Source organism: Streptopelia decaocto (genome assembly GCF_964273445.1).
Source record: "Streptopelia decaocto genome assembly, chromosome: 5".
Lineage (NCBI taxonomy): Eukaryota > Metazoa > Chordata > Aves > Columbiformes > Columbidae > Streptopelia > Streptopelia decaocto.
Genome location: NC_138659.1, coordinates 69,643,938 through 69,662,412, shown reverse-complemented (window position 1 = coordinate 69,662,412; position 18,475 = coordinate 69,643,938). Strand labels below are relative to the sequence as shown.

The window sequence follows — 18,475 nt, the reverse complement described above, 5'->3', positions numbered from 1 at the left end:
GGGAAAATTGGGGGTGGGGAGACCCCGGACCCCCCCCGTCCCGTCCGTGCGCGGTGCTCGGCGCTGGCTGCGCGGCGGCGGGCGGTAGGACCCCGCGGAGCGGGCGCGGAGCTCATTTGTTCCATGGTGAGCAGCGCGCAAGCCAGCACGGCCGGGCTGCTCCTGCACGGCAACGGTCAACAGGATTCGATTTTCCTTGCCAAAAATAAAAACACAAACAAAAAAAACCCAACACACCCCAAAACAAAACAGCCGCAAACCTCTTTATCTCTTAAAAAGAAAAAAAAAAAAAAAAACACCAACCAAAAGAAAGACAACTCCTCACTCTTTTTTTTTTTTCTCTCTCTCTCTCTCTTTTTTTTTTTCCTCCTAAGAAAGCAAAGCCCAACTCATCAGCAGCTCATGCAGGAGCAGGAGGGGTTTTGGAGTTAACTGCATGCAGGAAATCTCTCACATCCTGAGTCCCAGCTCGCTCCTCTCTGTAACTGTATATTATGGTGCTGCTCTCCAGCCCCAGCTGATGAAAGTTTGTCTCCCTCAGTCTGGGCTAAGATGTCAAAGCGTCTCCGTGCAGAGCAGCAGCGCTCCCCTCCTCCGCACCCCCCAGCCCAGATTTCCATGCTGCTGCTCAGCCTCAGCTGCCTCCTCTTAGCATCACCCGCAGCTCAAGGTAAGTTAACCATACATCGCTATACATTTTGCTGCAGCACGTCCTCACCCCACACTCCATTTTAAGGGGACAAGCAACAGAGAAATGACTTTGTTAAAGTGAGCGCACTCAGCAGCGGGGGGGGCGCTTCCCCCGGCGCTGGTTTTGCGCCCCACGCCGCGCTCCCCCCGGGCTCCGCGCTGCGGAGAAGCGGCGGAACCTCCGCGGTGCCCCGCGGAGCGGGGGGGCGGGACGCGGTGGAGCCGCGGGGGTTTGGCCGGGGACACGCGGGGCCGCGTAACCTGCGCGGTGTGGGGGCTTCTGAGCCCTTTGCGGAAAAACTCCGCTTTGCAGCGCCCGGCACGTCGCCTGGGGGGCTGGTCCTGGGGACCCCCGGGGTGCGGGGTGCCCTGGGGGGACCCGGGAGCCGTTACCCCCCCAGGGTTCCCTGCAGATTCAGTTGGGGGGTTGAGTATCGCCGGAGTTCAGGCTCCGCTTCCAGCCGGGAGGAATTGCCTGAAAAAGCCCCATACTGATGGAAAACGTGTCCCTGCTGGGGAAAAGTTTACTCGCCGCTCCGTTCATTCAAAGTGAGCACAAGTCAGGGAGCGGTGGCTTCGGTTTTAAAGGTGTTTTGCAGCACCAGCCCCGTGATATCCGCGTTACAGAGTGGGGAGCGGCACAGAAAAAGTGAATTGCCTCTTTATACGGCAAGTTTGGGGCTTATTCGGGAACCACTGGAGGGCCCAGGCCCTGTGCTCTTCATTGAGCAGCAGCTGACAATGCATATTTTATGTGAGAGAGGAAGGGAGATTCTCTTGTGTAAATACATGTAACAGCGCGTGTCCCCCTATGTGTTACCACAAACTCCTGTCTTGGGTCTTTTTTTTCATTGTAACTTTAAACTTTGTAAATGTTTGTTTGTCTCCAAATTTATGCGCAGTGAGTTTCACTGGGACTTTGGCTCTGGACTTGCTAAGAGAAGGATAGAGATATACTTTGTGATGTTAGCTGGCACATTGAAATCCTAGGGTAGACAGAGCAAGTTGTTGCATTTAATTGAACACCTGGGGTTTATGTTAATGGCTTAACAGGAGCTGAAGCTTTGCTTTGCCTTGGTGAGGGGGTCTTAATTTCTCTTTATCAGCATCTGTGTTTACACCAAATCAGCACATTGGGGATAAAAGCTGCAGCAATTCTCAGGTAGATGAGAAATTGGTCTCCAGTTCCCCTGTGGTCATTTCCTTTGCATGGGCTGAGAGGGGTTTGTATAGGTCAGGGAAGCACGTACCCCATTCTCTGAGCATGGGAACCTGGCCAGGCCCTCCGTGTGCTGCAGGTAAACGTGACGATGCATCCAGGGAAGTTTGAGGTAAGATGCTTTAAGCATTCACATACGACAGAAATGAGCATACCTCAAAGTAGTTGTCCCTTCAGTAAAATAAAAGGGCAAACTATAGGTGACTTAGATTGAGCATGCAAATGAGAAAACGCAGTGGTGGGTGTGGGTGGAAATCCTGTTACCTGTGTTTTGGGATGCCCTAAGAGCCAAGCCGAAGCTCTGAGGTTCTGTTTGCTCTGATGAATTAAGCTCTCAGTGAGACTCGTGTCAGCTGCTCATCTCTATGGTGCCCGTCTTTAGATGTCTAAGCTTGAGCAACAGTGGTGCTTGCTAACCCTGGATTTGTGGTTTGCCTCGCTACATCTTTCCTATTCCTTTCTGTAACACGTCCGTAACCTGCTCTTTTGCGGCTGCAGCCAGTATGCTCAGCAACTATCCCCTTTAATTCCTTTTTTGTTGTCGTTGTCGCGTGGAAGCAGAGAGCAGCTTTAGCTTTGCCAGAGCATGTGCTGCTTTCTTGGTCGCGGAGGTGCTGAAAGTTACAGCCGCGTGCTCCTGGACCCAGTGACAAAACGTCCCCTTGGCTGTGCTGGCACACGTCCCCACCGGGCGTTTGGAAGCTTTGCAGCTCCTGCCTCAGCTTTACGGCTGTCACTGCTCTGGGCCCGGCGTTATGGATTTGAGGTGCTGCCAGGATATCCCAATTTTTACATAAACACGTGCTTAGCGATTAAGACAGAAGTTTAAGTTGCGATATGCCTTGAAAACGGATTTTGAAATGCGGTTGTTTTAAAAGGCAAGAGACGTGCATGGTGTGGGACTGCCCAAGTAACAACTAATATTAAACAGAAATTATCAGGTTATAAGCTAGACAGCTTAAAAGTAACGCTGCCGCTCACTTTTGGTATGAGTTTCCAATTTGTGTGGTTTTAGCATTGCCTTTTCCAGTTTTCAGTAGTGCTAGCTCTTGGTCGCTAGCTAAAAGACCTTACGGACAAAAGGAAAACTAACTGAAGTACCGGCCTCAACAAAGCAAAACCAGCTTTGCTATCCTGGTGGAGGATAATACCTACTAGGATATGATCTAATCATATAGATTTAGCCAAACGCCTTAAAAACTACATCTATACAAGTCTTTTGCATAGTCAAGGCCTTCCTGTATCTTCAGGGCAGACAATGAAGGTGTTGGTGTATAAAGTCCAAATCAGTGTGTGTGTGTGTGTGTGGAAGCCTCTGAATCCCTTTCGGATATTAGGTGTTAGCTGCATGAATAGCAGAAAAACGAAAACCCTAAAATTGTGGTCCAAACCTCTTTACCTTCAATTAAAATAACTTTTCCATCAGATTTTATTTTTGTTACTGATTGCTACTGCATTGGCTATAGCGGAAATAAATCACAAAAGAACAAATCTTTCCTTGTCTCTTGCTTTTAAATGCAGTCTCTCCAACACACTCTGTTTTACAGCTCAGTTTCAAATACTGTCTTCTTTCAAAGTGTTCCAGCACTCGTGGCAGATATTTACGGCTTGTATATAATCACCTTCTTGTCTGACGATTATCCCTATCAGGTCCCCTGCAGATAGCCTGGCATGAGCTGTCACTGTCCACGGGGCTCCGCAGATCCATGCCAAAATACACCAGCTGAGGATATTATGCCCGCTCTCCAAATCATGTTCGCATCGTTAACCCTCCTGCTCGCTGGGGAGCTGCTGGGTGGTTTGCTGGTGTTTTGTTGAGCTTCGCATCTCTTGTTTTTCCTTGAGATTTTTTTGGAAAGGTGTCCATCCAGCCGCAAAGAGCATCCTTGAATTAATGATTGACAGGCTTTGTTTTGGGCTGCTTTTCATCCCGCTGGCAGCGCAGAGGCTGCCCCGGTGGCACTTTTCTAACGCCACCTGAGTGACAGCAGCGGATCAGGGCTGTGTTTATCTGTTACATCCACTCCAGCTCTCAGCTGCCGCCGATGCTATTGATCATGAAATTCTGTTTTTAAAAGGCTGAATTCATGTAAAGGCTTATTTGGTCCTGCACCAGCCTTGTTCAGACCTCGCGTATCCTCATCCTGACAGATTTATCACAAGCGGTCCCCGAGTTTCTAACATATCTCACATTGCAAGTGCAAATGGTCCAGGGAGTCCAGCTGGGCTTTGTTTGATTAGTATTCATGTGTATGCTTTTGGGCAGGCCCGTTTGTGCTCCAGGGCTGCGGTGTGGCATGCGAATGGCGAGCGGTGGTGGCCAGGCGGGCAGTGGGATGTGGCCAGCACGGGCCATGGAGCCACCTCGGTGCTTGGCCAGGGGGTTTCACAGCCCAGTTTCTGCTGGGGGTGCTGCCAAGCCCCCCTCTGGGAATCTGACTTTTGGAGACTGCACGTTTCAGGGCTGGTGGGGTGGGTTTTCTTTTGACTTTTGCTGTGAGTTGTTGTAAACCGAGAAGTGACATTTCTAGGGTGTTTGCAATTAGGTCTGAAATACGTTTCTATGGCCAGGCCCTGCTACACCAGGAGGTTCATAGAACCACAGGATGGTTTGGGTTGAAGGGACCTTCAAAGCCCATCCAGTGCCCCCCCTGCCATGAGCAGGGACATCTTCACCAGCTCAGGGTGCTCAGAGCCCCGTCCAGCCTGGCCTGGGATGTCTCCAGGGATGGTTCATCCACCACCTCTCTGGCCAACCTGGGCCAGGCTCTCACCACCCTCAGGGCCAACAATTTCTTCCTCATGTCCAGCCTGAATCTTCCCTTTTTCAGCTTAAAACCATCACCCCTTGTTCTGTCGCAGCAGGCCCTGCTAAAAAGATTCTCCCCAGCTCTGCATCTCGTGTAGCATCCTGTCCTGCTTAGGATACCAGGCCCTTCATAGTATTCATACTAGAAGGATTTTTGTATTTAATCGTTCTTATGATGGCCTTTTTTCCATCTACAAGTTCTTGTATTTTACGCCACATCATCTCAGATTTTGCTCTTCCTGTTGCATGCACATTGTACTTGCATTTCTATTAGCTTTTCAGATTACTTCTAGGACAAAAGCACATCATCTCCAAAATTTGATAGTACCGATGGCCTAAATCACACCTGCAAGAGCCTTCTCCTAGGCCCTGCTGAGTCACCAGGGCAAATCTACAGCAATCTAAATTAAAAATCCTCAGGTTGAGTAAGTCTGTTACAGAATTGCAATTGGTTCTTGACAGGACAGTGGAGTCCAAAAGGTCAATCCTTTTTGTTTCTGGCTAACACAGAGCAAAGGGCTTCAATTGTATTAAATTTTTATCTCTTTGGGAAAAGGATCACACTAAATGATAAAGGTTCTATTTCTTGGGTGACCCCTGCTCTGGGATGTTGATTCTTCTCTTTTTAGTGTCACATAAGAGTCTGAGAGTACGTCGGTATTGAGTGTGATGTTGGCATCCATGCTTCAGAACGTGACTTGATGAGCAGCATCATCTAATTGGAAATGCTGACTCCCCTGTTAAATCACTTCATGTTGCATCATTAATTTTTTTACCCCCCATATAAATGAGTTTGCTGCTTTCTATGGCTTGGAGCTAAGATGAGAAATATTTGGTAGATTGGGAGCGGTGGGTTGTCCATTCACAAGGTCAACATGACAAAACCGTTGATTAGATGAACACATTCTTTCTCGTCCAAAATATATGATCTAATAAGGCAAGAAGCAAAATGTCTCATGGCCTGTTAACCACACTGGATAACACACAGCAGGGCATAAAAAGCAGGACATGGGATTTGGCACAGAAGAATCTTTAATGAGTTTATTCTGAGATATTTGTTAAGAGGAACCTTGTCAGTCCCTACAAATACAGGTTAACGATATACATCAGATGCTTGAGGTGAAAAACCTTCTTCTGACAACGGTGAAAGTTTGCTGGTTCTTGCTTCTTGTGTTCTAATTCTGAAAACGGCTGATCAAGCAAGAGAAATAAACCTCATGTGTGACGGCTTACCTTTGAAGGAATATTTGAAAATAGAAACTTCACTGAATCTAAGTGTTTAGGGGATTTTGTTTTGATGCAGTCATCTAAAAAAAGTAAGATAAAAAATCATAATGCTACATAAGGTGAGCATAGGGGCCTGACCACATGTGGAGCAGAATATCACCAATATCTTTATTCAGCAGCACTGTCTGTAGGCAGCAGTGGCAGTGTGCTGAAAACCCCGTTACTTCCACAATTAGGAGATGTGAGGAGGAGAACTGTTCAGTCCAGATTATTTAAGTCTATACTGCATTCCTTTTCTGTCACTGAGAGCACTGCGGTGGCACAGCTGTAGCTGAGAATAAAGCATGGCCTCTGCGGCTTCTAGGGAAGGGTACAGCATCTCTCATCCGATCCGTGCTCCTTTTTGAGTTGGAGATCATAAAACTGTATCCAGGTTGAAAACCAGTCTGGCGTTTTAATGCAGATTTTGAAGCAGGAGATAAGAATTCCAAGTGCGACAGCATTTATGCGTTCATCTATTGCCTCTTAAGTGGGGAAAACACGTCCCACTGAAGAGACATTTTGGGTAAACGTTTGTGGTTGAGGAGAAAGTGCAGGGTTGTTGCAGAAGAAATTTTCATGCTTCAGAAAGTAGTTTGTATATTTATTTTGTGTCATGTATTTTCCTTGTTTGTGGGTCTGATCCTTGGTCGGGATAAGTTGTCTCACCTCTGTGGATCTGGCTCCTTTGCACAACCTGGTGCTGATGTTCTGTGCTGTTCATTTCAAATCTGCTTGGCAGGATCAGAGGATGTGTAGGTTAGATGAGCAAAGCGTGTTATTGACCTGGAAAGATATCCTGCCCTGAGGAAACAATAAAAATAAATGTTCGTGACTTCTGTACCTCATCTCCCGGAGAAGCCTGTGAATGTCAGGAGTTATGGACTCATCCAGCGCTTATGGTGACATTTGTTGTAAGGTTACACACATAAACCTGAGCAGGATAGGTGGCTTCGAGAAGATTAAGTAACTCTGAGTTGTCTGTTCACTTATGTTTCAAAACATAGGAAGACAGAAGTCAGTGACAGCTTCTGTTAGTACAGGTGCAGTGATTTTTTATTTCTGCTGCCGCTGTGCAATATGAGTAGCAGATATTCCCCATCCAAACCAAAATGCATGATGGATATTGACTCCCCAGCCCAGTAGCATAGTTGCTTGGGAAAGGGTTATAAATCGTTTCCCATGCACCTTTACGTCAATTAATACTGAAATTTGCTTCAGCTGGATTTGCTGTGTTTTGAGTGTGATTTCCCAGAGAACACCTGAATGAATGATCTGTGAGCACCTGAAGAGCACAATTCAAACTCCCACTCAATAGTTTTTTCCACCAGTGGTTGTATATGGGAAGGAACATCTCTCAATACAGCAATGCTAAGGATTCCTTGTACTCGGTGGGGGAGGCTGGTAAATCAAAAGAGAAAATGATTGTATGGTACCTTTTAAAAGACCAAGAGGAAATGGTATTTTGGGGCATGATTTTGAATTTCATTCAGTGGAAAATAGCCTTTCTTGAGAGTTTGGAGGGGAGGAGCTGGAGATGAATGGCTAGATCCGGATTTTCATGTAATTATGTAGACTCATTGCTGAAAAGTGAATATATTCAGTACTTTTTTTTGACATTGGAGCTTTATGGATTAGTTGTGTGTGTTCCTGTAAAGCATGGGTTGCTTTTCCTCTTCCTGAGGGTTTTTGTGACGTGCTGCCTTGAAGGCTGCAAAGCTGAGTTTATAATCAACATGAGAATGTCTGGGACTGGGATCTTTTGGGGAAGGAGCAGCAGTTTAGGCAGAAACAGATGTGCCCTTGTAGTGCCTATGCCGGGGTGATGCTGAGTTAGGGCATCCCTCACTATGGCATTCTGCAAATACCTGTGGGAAAGGCAGAGTGCAACCCTCAATATTTTTCACCTTTTGTTAGTCCTGTCCTGCTTGTTTTCATGAGAAAGAGTGATGGGGACTGTTTATTTGGTACGCATCAGGATCTGGAAAAGAAGCCAGCTTAAAACAGGATTTGCAGTAAGAGGACCAAAGTTGTCCCAAGCCATTGTGTCGCCCACTTTTCAAAGCTGCTTTGGGGTTGAATCTTGCATTAACAACTTGCCCTTGGCCGTGAACTCCAGGCTTTGAGCTCTTTCATAGGAGGAACCTCTCGATACGTACCCATCACCCGGCATGCTGAAATGCCCTCTGGTTCAATGTTTCGCTGCTTTATTTCTCTCATATTTTGAAATGTTCTTTTCTAGGGAAAAAAGACAACTCTTGTCTTTGGACTGGTTCTGAATAGTAATTCCTCAGTCAAACGTAACAACATCACAAATGAGGCTGAACAGCTGTTTCCTAAATATAGTATATGTATGTATTCTATACACGGTAATAAAGCTTGGTTTTCACTATTGGAAACGTTCTGCAGTCTCCCTGCCCCCTCCTGCAGTCAATGGCAAATGTTGTTCTCAAAACTCCACTTGTCACATTTTGTTCTCGAGAACAGGGAGGATATTGAGATACACTGGCTTCTTTCCTCGAGTGCATTTCAATATGTATTTTGTATAATGAGGGCCCAAATCCTTCTTGCATTACTTATGCTTTAATCACACTGTGCTCTCCCAAGATTGCTTGAATCGCATTTGCATCAGCAGGAGTAACTCTGGATGATGAGCAATATTTCATCTGCAAACAGAGGGGACGGATCTCAGGCGCACGCCGAGGAGGGAACTGCCTGTCCTGGATCTGTTACAGCGCAGCTCTGTACTGAAGAATGGTGTAGCACCCTGATTTGAGAAATAGATATTCAAGAATTAGAAGGAACAAAAGCTATTTTTTTTACAGTTTTCTTGAGGACCTGTCAAGTGTGATATTTCCCTTTTAATTTTCTGGTAAATGGCTTTTTGGCGTGCGTTAACTCCGAGAAGCACGGCGCTGCCTAGCACCGCAGACATCATTTTGTACTTTAGCCATGACATTACCGTATATGAGAACTGAAAAGTTATATAGATATTACACCAATATATAAACCATGTGTGTTAGAAAGACAAGTTCAGTTTTGAAATATTTGACTTAGCTATGCTTTTCACTTTCAATCTGTGCCAAACATGTGCTTGAATGACTGATGGAGTCATATGGTTCCCTGAATAAAGCACTTTATTGTGCGCAGACTTAGAGCCTTCCAACAGTTGTATTACAGAAGCTTGAAGATTAAGATGACCCAACTGCTTAGGGGGTATGTTCCACAATGAACATTTTATTTTTCTTTTTATTCCGCCCTCTCTATTTTCGCCCTGAAATGTGTCATTAGTTTGTTCAGCTGGTCGCGCAGCGGCACTGACTGCCGAGCCTTTGGTGGAGAAGAACAGCAAGTTACCTTCAAATTTAAGCTTTCACTCCCAAGTCCATATTAAAATGTTGAACATATGACTTTTTCCATGGAGTTTATGGGATTTGGTGGGGGGAGGGCTGGGAGGGCTGTTTCCTGTCGCAGATTATTTCATCAGCAGAATTTAGATTTAGGAAGGGAATAACTCATGTAAGAACAAGTGATGACAGGAGCTAGCTCTTAGAATTATAAAACTGAAATATTAAAAAGTGTGGTTTTAATGCTGTTTAGTTAAAGGGGATCCGCGTGTCTCGAGCTCCTATTTGTCACCCGAGTGGTCGGTGCCCGTGAAGGTGCTCGGTGGGAAAGATCAAGTGGACATGCTGGAAAGTCACGGACAGATCAGTTCCAAGTTGACAGACCTGTCAAGCTGGAGAGGGGATTTTTTTCATTAGAAGCAGAAAGAACAGCAAATTAAATTCAGAAATGTGCGTGGAGCCGTCTTGCTCTTGCCTGTCCTCAGGCTCATCGAAGACCTTTGCTGACTTTTGATGTTTTAAAGATTTTTGCACTTGAGTCGTAATTTTGCAATGGGAAGGAAAAGACGAGATTCAAACCCAAGAAGATCCATGGATTAGTTGTTTTCCAGAAGTTACTGGTGCTTAAACGCCTGAGGTCTCGGATTTGGGAATGAGGGGAGGAATGAGAAGACAAGTATAACTTTGTGTCTAGCTAGGTGGCTTGCCCTTTTTATATTTTCTTTCTTCTAAATAACTGTTTTCCAGGCAGGCCTTGAAAGGGCTTATTTCACTCCATTTTGTAGAGAGAATCAATGTACTGCTCAGATGTCCAAATGTTAGCTGGAAAAATAATTTATGATTTTGAACGAATAGATAAGTTCTTTATTTTGTGCACAGTCAAATCCTGCCCAGACTTTTGTGCTTACACACAGATGAGGGCAGAGCCTGGCATGTTATGTGCTGTCTCTTTTAAAGCTGTTTAAGTGCTGTTAGTGGGATAATGGGATAAACCTTATCAGTCTGCTGGAGTTTCTGATTTTTGTCCTTTCTTCTGAGAGGGTGGCTGTGTTTCCAGCTGGTGGTTAGTGTAAAATTTAAGACAGATGAAGGGTTGACTTTAAGGCAAGCTAGTGCTTGTCTGACCCTATGCAAGTTACTGGGCTTTCATTCTTTAACCATTATGCACTGAAAATCTTGTACCGGTTTCTTTTGCAGCATTCTCATATTTATTATCAGATATAATTTGCATTTTTGTTGTGTTACTAAGTGACAATTTATTATTTTTCCTGGCTCAAACAGAATGGGTGCCATCCTAGAAGATGGTTTCAGCAAGAACTGTGCCTGGATAATGTTTAGCTTGGGTAATGTTTTGGTTTTGCTGGAAGATAGAGTGAAACAGCACTGGAAGCACACATCCCCACTCCTTGGCCAGATAGCTGGATAGTTAATTGGATAGTTGACACTTTCTTTTTGGCACGATATAGACTGAGTCCTAACGTTAACAATTTCCATTTAAAGCAAGTTGATTTTTTCTTTCGTTGATGCACAAGAGCTGGATGTGATCCTCTTTGCCCAGAAGTTCTTTATTGCGATCCAATCTAACTTTGTGTATCGCCACTTTATACTCTTGCCATCTATAAATACATCAGCCCTGGCCAGATAACAACCAAGAGGTATATAAAGCTAAACGACATTCATGGGTCTTTGGTTTTCTAGACTATGTAAAATGATTCTTTTAGTTCCCTTCTGGTAATTCAGTCTTTCTGCTCCCCTGATTGCCCAGGCAGCCTTTCCCATCCACCAGCTCCAGGCCCAATCACTTTTGTGAATGTAGGTGAGGAGAAATACCTGCAATATTCCAGGTATTCTAGCATTGGTAACTCTTGGGAGTAACTTCAATATCTGATATTCACTGGAAACACTGCTTTTAATGCATTGTTCCAGGACTATCTTTGCTTCATGTGACATTGATGTTATATGAATAGCATGTGCTTATCTTTCTTGTGTTATTTGCCTTTGAAGATTATGGCTTAGAGCAGAAAATTTACTGGTCCCTTAGAATTTGGCCGTCCATTCTGTACTGCTTGGTTTCGGCCCTTTGCTGCAGCCTGGAAGTTGCTGGATACTTTTGTTGTATTCCTGTCCTCTGTGCAGATGTTGTCTCCTAACTTGGAGCAGTGGGTTTCAGGAGGACACTTGTGCATAGTGAGTAAAGGTTGATCCTAATACATTTTCTGACTAAACCTTGGTAGAAACCTTTACCTGGTTGGTTAGTGATGTGCTTGGTGGGGAGTCTCTATTCTTTACCCAGATTCATGTCCTTACATTTCCCAAGTTCACCCCCATCCTGAAGGACAAATGCTTGGTCCTCCTCTCTTGGCTTATGCACTTGGTAATTTTGGATTTAAAAGTTGTAGTTTGAGTCTAGAGGTGATAAAAGATTTCTCTTAAGACATGGGAGAGAAGCAACACATCCAAACCATGGATCCCGCTGACTGTGAACTAAGCTGAGGAAGCTGGAGAAAATAAGGAGGAAAATGGGCAAAGTATGATTCTTCTGTCTTCCACAGCCTGCGATACAGAGCAGTGCTAATACCGGTGTTCCATTTGTAGAAAGATTACTCTTCTAGCCTAAGATTATTCTGATGCATTGGTGTTTTGTTGCAGATGAAAAAGTAGATAGGCTGTGACTTACAATTCTGAGCCCATTGTAATATGAAAGTTAACACAAGTGTACTATAATTTAATATAATTTAGCCTTTTTCTATTCCCCTGCCCTTGCTTCTGTTATTTTCATCACCCTGGGCTGCAGTGGGGTGTTGGGGCTGTGAGAGCCTTTGGGTGCCTGGGGATCCTGATGGGATCACGTTGGCATGTGTGGGACAAGACGTGCGGATGGGACGCCCAGGACACGCACATTCACAATGGGGAGGAAGCGCAGTGTCATACGTTTGGCTTTATTGTACATAATGTAAATCTGTGTTAATAGATGGGTGGTTTTTATAAACCACCGCAGGTCTGGGTCCGCTCTCCTGTGCTGTGCCAGGGGAGCAAAACCAGCACTAGCAGGATGGCAGGGGTGGGCGCTTAGGGAGCATTTTCTTTTCTTCCTTCCACTTCAGCCCATTTTATCCAGACCCACTCAGTATTGAGAGCATTCACCTTTTTGTTTATCATAAGGACAAATAAATTGCACTGCCTGACTAAAAGCTTATTAATTTTAAGCAAATGCAAATCTGAAGTGTGTCTGGGCTTCTTCAGGAGGCAGCAGCCGTTAAACAAAGATGTCACGTCACACGCTCGGAGTTTATTTTGCGCAGAGCTCAGAGGAGCTGAAATACAAAGTAAAAAGATGAAAACTCTTCTTAACTTCTTTCCCAACAAGTCCTTGTGTGATACTGCACGAAGAAGAAAAGTTGTAGAAGTAGATGGCAGATTAAAAAATATTTAAGCTGTGCAAAAGTCACTGTCAGATAACATGTACTCATCTCACTATTTGTACAAAGTGTCTTTTATATTACTAAAAAAAAAAGAATAAAGGGTGCTACATCAGCTTGTGGGCTGCTTATGGATCAAAAGCGTTACCTTCGCTGCAGGCTGAAAATAGAAAACAGATAGGCACAACTGTGAAGTTTTTCATGTGAAAAATTGGGAGACGAGCTTGCGTCAGGAAGAACTGGACACAATTTCACTGAAATGGAAAATAAGTAGGTGAGTAAGTAGGTGCATGTGACACAAGAGATAGGAAACCTGGGTCTAATAAAAGTTTCTGGTAATACAGATGGCCTGATTTTTCTTCCCCTCTCATGACACGTTACCGAAATTTAAATTCTCTGATTTCAATTATTACACTATTTATATTGTTGTAATACCAGGAGTCTCTGTAGAGAAGAGGCCTCATTATTAATATAACGCAAACAACTCTAATGGTCTCAGCTTCAAAGAGTTCCTAATGAAAATGGGCAGAGCAGATGAAGAGTGGCAGAGAGGAAATACCGGCAGGCCTGTGTGCGTGAGGAACGGTAGCATGGGGAGCTCGGGGGACGTGATTGGGGTGATGGAAACCCTTTGTTAGCACGGACCTGCAGTCCCATCCCATCGTGCTCCACTCCTAGGGCTCCTCAGATGCTCTTGGGAAGGGCTGTGCTTGTTTTTGGGGATGGGTGGCCCAAAATTTCTGAATTCACGCCTTCCTTTAGCCGTATCTTTTCTGTCTGCATCCCGTTCCTCGGTCAGGCTCTGTGGCCCTTTAAATTCCGTCATATTTCCCATCTCAGATGGGCATGTGTGGGTTGCCCTTTATTGACTATGATCCCTTGTTTTCTGCAACGTGTTCTCTGAAGCTTTGCAATCGGGCTGTGGAATCCCATTTAAAGGATCTACCTTTTCATCTTCCCCCTACTTTTATATTTAAATACTGACCTAGAGTTCACTGACCAGTTATACAGATTTCGGTGTTTTGTAATCTTTCAGGAATATACATAGTGATTAAATATAATCATCTTAAATAGGAAAAACATTACAGTTTCTTTTGTAAATCAAATAATAATGTGCTTGTATCACACTGAGGACAGCTGGGAGTTAAGCACGTATATAACATTAAGCATGTGCCCAAGTGCTCTTCAGAATGAGGCCCCGTGACTGGGCTGCAGTGCTTTCTCTGCCTTCTGCAGGAAGCTGTGATTTCTATCACACCCAATAATTTCAATAAAAACATTCAGATAAGCAGGAAAATATTCGGCTGAAGAAAAGCAACTAGACAGAAACTGATCTTGTGTTTTATAAATGCTATGGCTTCAGAAGACTTCGCAAACCCTAAAGCTTGTCTGTTTAGTTTCCCCCAAATAAATTGTCTTTTCCAATAAAGATATAACTGCTGCCTATAAACCTGTCTTTATGTCTGTCTCCAGACTATCAACACTTCTGCACAATATGCATTTTCAGTGTTCAGATAAATAAGCATGTGTGTAAGATTAAATTTCCTCATTGTAACCTTACTTTGTTATGCGCCACAAGCATCACTTTGTCAGGATAGCATAGAAGTAGGAGTGGCAAAATTGAATCACACTTTGTGTAGATATTGTTCTATTTTCCCCATGATATTTTTATAGCAGTTGCACTTTCTGGACTATGCCATATAATGAGGGAATAACACATCTGTGCACAAAGGCTGATCCCACCCTGTCTCCTATTTCTTCTGTTTTGGGTAATGTTGTAATGTTAATGCTTTGCAGAATTAATAAGAAAGGCAACTTGCACATGTAGGAATATCAGAAAGACTTTGATGCTTCCTGATATCTAGTTGCAGTTCCATGGTATAAGATAGTGTGGAATCAATGTAGACAGTGCATCCATGAGAGGAAAAGTGTGCTAATAGCGTTCCATAAAACTCATATTTCATGAAACTTTCAGAGTGCAAATCCCACAAAATAACAGAAGAACCTGAGTCATTTAATTCATATAGTTGAGACTGCTCTAGTGAGCCAAGGAAAAAAAAAAATCAGGGCTGGAGTCAAACTTTTCTCATTTCCCTGAGATATGCTTCATAAATTTCTGCTCTGTGCAGGGAGCTTCACGCCTGATAATCAGGATAAAGAGCTGTGAGGTTCTGTCTAGACCCTCGTAGGCAGATGAGATGGTATCTCATGTGGCTCCACAGGGCTGAGCCCAAGCGTGTGCATGAATGACTGTGTGGATGTTTTTAAGGTAATTCTAACAGTGACAAAATTGGGGTCAGTCTGCCCAAAACATAGCTCTTGATCCACGAAGGGTGAGAGGACAGGGCAGGTTACTGAGGTGGCGGCACCGAGCGCTGCGCTGTGTGGCAGGTTCCCGCTCTGGTGCGGCCTCACCCGGGGCACTGTGGGCAGGTTTGGGCACCACAGGATAAAAAGGATATAAAGCTACTGGAGAGTGTCCAGAAGAGGCTACAAAGTTGGTGAAGGGTTTGGAGGGGAAGTGGTATGAGAGCAGCTGAAGTCACTGGGTTTGTTCGGCCTGGAGGAGACTGAAGGAGAGCTCATGGCGGGAACAGCTTCCTCAGCAGGGGAGCAGGAGGGACAGGGCTGAGCTCTTCTCTCTGTGACAGTGACAGAACCCAGGGAATGGCAGAACATGTGCCAGGAGAGGGTCAGTTGGACACGAGGAAAAGGTTCTTCACCCAGAGGTGCTGGACACTGAACAGGCTCCCCAGGGAGGTGTCACGGCCCCAACCTGACAGTGTTCAAGAAGAGACTGGACAACGTCCTCAGACACATGGTGTGACCTGTGGGGTGTCCTGTGCAGGGACAGGAGCTGGACTCCATGATCCTTGTGGGTCCCTTCCAGCTCAGGACATCCTATGAATTTATGAGTCTCCCTCCCATAACACGGTTCAGCCCTGAGCTGTGGTTGAGCTGCTAAAACGCTGCCCCATCGCCTTCCCACTGCACCTCCTCGCACAAAGGCAATGGGGAAAGGAGGAAGACAGGTAATGCCGGCCTTTCTCCAGCTTAGTGGTGGATGGACACGATCGTAGAGCACCTGGGAAGACTCAGGTCTCATCCTCGTGAGGTCCAAGTACACCAAAGGGCTCAGTGTGATGGTAGGTCAAGAGTGTGGCAAACCTTACCAGGGTTTTGACTGTCCCATGGCACCTGGAGGCCAACCCTATCTTCTCTTTAAGGTTTATTCTCAACACCATTCCAAACTCTTGTACTATAATACTGTTTTTTAGGACTCTGCTTTGACAGGCACAATACCATTAGTATGTTTAGTGAGTGTAAAAAAAAAAAAAACCAACCTGATAAATGTTGCATGCAAATGGCTTTTTGACATTGTGGTATGAACTGAAGTAATCTGTGTAGGATTAGAGCATTATTCAGTGTTTTGTTTTACACAGCTCAGACTGGTTAAAACCGAGTACAACCTCACCTTTCCATGTTTAGTGGAGTAAGATGGTCCATTAAGAAGTGTTTGGAGGGATAATAAAATACTGAGGATTAAACCCGGTAAACCTGCTGTGTACAATAAACCTGGAGTTTTCAGGAACCCCAAACCAGGTTGTTACATCGATGCTGTGACTCCAACTCACAAAGTGGGAGGACCAGTGGACCCCACTGCAGAAACGGGAAGGATATAAGGGAAAATCTGGGGTCACTGTGCCCTTAGGGAGCCTGTGTCATGTAACCGCAGGGTTTGTGCACCTCAGGGATGGTAGAGCTCCTACCACCACTGTTTGAATCTGATCCAGAGCAACTGTATCTGGGAAGAGGGATGGGGAGAGGAGGGCTTGGGGAGTGGAATGATCAAGGCTAATTTCTTACCTTAACTATGGAAAAGGAGCCCTGATAAAATCTTCTCTCTTCTAAATCCCTGCAGCCTGCTTACCCTCTTAATGTGACACTAAAAAGACGGCCAGCTAAGGCATTCCCCTGACCAGCCATCGTAAATGGAAAAAAAATACCAAACTCTAGTATGGTGATTAATGTAACACTTTGAATAGTGGTGCCAATATTTCTCCAGATTTTTGTATTTAAGTCTTGCATCCCAACTCCTTATCTTTTCATCCTGGTATCTCTACTCCTTACGTGCAGTCTGTGTCGTCTGCCGCTACAGAAACGCACCATCTAATCAACGCTGGAAATCACCTCAATGCTTCTCTCCCAGAACCCCAGCTCTTTTAGAAATGTATGTAGGTTTTGACACTGACAATGACCCCACAAGGTTTTACTATTTAATTCTTTTCCTGAATTTCTTCCTTTTGAAGTATACTGCCAGGTCCCCTAAATAACGAGGTTCATGTTGTCAGATGCTGTTCCGGACTAATGTGAAATGCTTCTCCCTGTCCGCAGGCGAGAATGTGGATGGCAGATTGGAGTCCTCCAGACAGCAGATGCCAAAGGACCAGTCAAAAGATTATGAGATAACAGTTCCCTTCCTTTTGAATGGAGGACAGTGGAGACCAGTAAATGGCATTTATTCAAAGGTTAGTCTTCATTTTGCTTATTTTATTCTAAGGTCTATTACAATTGGAAGGCTTTAGGGGAAAGTATTACTAAGTGCATTTACTTTGTATCTAAGTGTATTTTTAATAATTCTTTTGTAGAGAATCTGCTGTGTAAAATTGTTACTTACCTAATTCAAGAAAATGGATAAGGTCTTTGGTTGAAATTAATACCTTTTTACTGTGAAGTGGTAGAACTGGAAGGTTAAAGTGAAATAGTTTTTTAAAAAAGAGGTTAACTTCCATTGCTTGAGATTTTGTCATGCAACAGCAAAACAGCCTCAGAGCTGAGGGGATGGGCAAATATAACCAACACATTTGTTTGATTCAATACAGTCTGACAGCAAGAACTTTAAGGAGAGGTGTAAATAATGTTGCTTTGTTGAGTGCAGCCTGAGGCGTTACCTGGAGCCCAATCCCAAATGCCATCACGCTCCCTTTCCCTAACAAGGGATAATCCATCACTGGCTCTGACTGAGCAGGGATTGTTTCCCCCTCTCGACAGGCCCTGATAAGCTTCCCTCCTTTTTTTTTCCCTCGGACATTGGCTGATAATATAGGTAGCTGTTTTTAGGGGAAAAGGTCTGTTTTCTGTCTCCTTGGTCTCCTGCTTGAAGTATGAGGACAGGTTGTTGTTGTTTATTATCACCAAAAGATGTCAAGGGAATCTCTTAGCCAGCCTTTTTAACCCAGGTTCCTTTTTGTTCCAGTGCCCTTTTTATCTTCTTCTTTTAATTGTCAGAATGAAGATTAAAAAGTTAGATTTTTCAACACGTGTGGGTGGTGGTGGTGTTTGCTTTTGTTAAAAAAAAAAAATGCAAGAATCCCCCACACAAATAATGCAGACAGCCCATTAAAACCAGCTCTTCTTACTGCATTGGGCAAGTCTTTCATGGAGAAATCCTACTTGCCTGCTGCCTCAGAGTTTTGAATCATGCTGCTTCTGATTGACAGGAGTAGGTGTGAAAAGAGATTCCAAAACAAGGGATCTGATCTGACGTTCAGAAAATCTTGTCTGATTAAAAATGTGCTTCCTTTTTCTTTTTTCCCTCTGAAATGGGACAGAAGGGCAGTCCTAGTTTTGAATATGTGCAGTGATGAAAGGGATATCATTTGGGTGTATAACAGCTTATCTTAGAGAGATAACACAGATGGCTTGGTCCTAGATGTATGTAAAC

General features: G+C 44.4%; 1 protein-coding gene across 1 annotated transcript in view; it reads left to right on the top strand.

The window, feature by feature from the left end:
• The first annotated feature begins 537 nt into the window (after positions 1–537).
• ADAM12 (ADAM metallopeptidase domain 12) overlaps positions 538–18,475 on the top strand; it is a 168,024-nt gene continuing 150,086 nt past the window's right edge. Inside the window, exons 1-2 of the mRNA XM_082053564.1 lie at positions 538–670; positions 17,146–17,279. Coding sequence (XP_081909690.1) covers positions 553–670; positions 17,146–17,279 — 252 coding nt within the window. The 5' untranslated portion in view covers positions 538–552. The remainder of the gene's footprint in view (positions 671–17,145; positions 17,280–18,475) is intronic.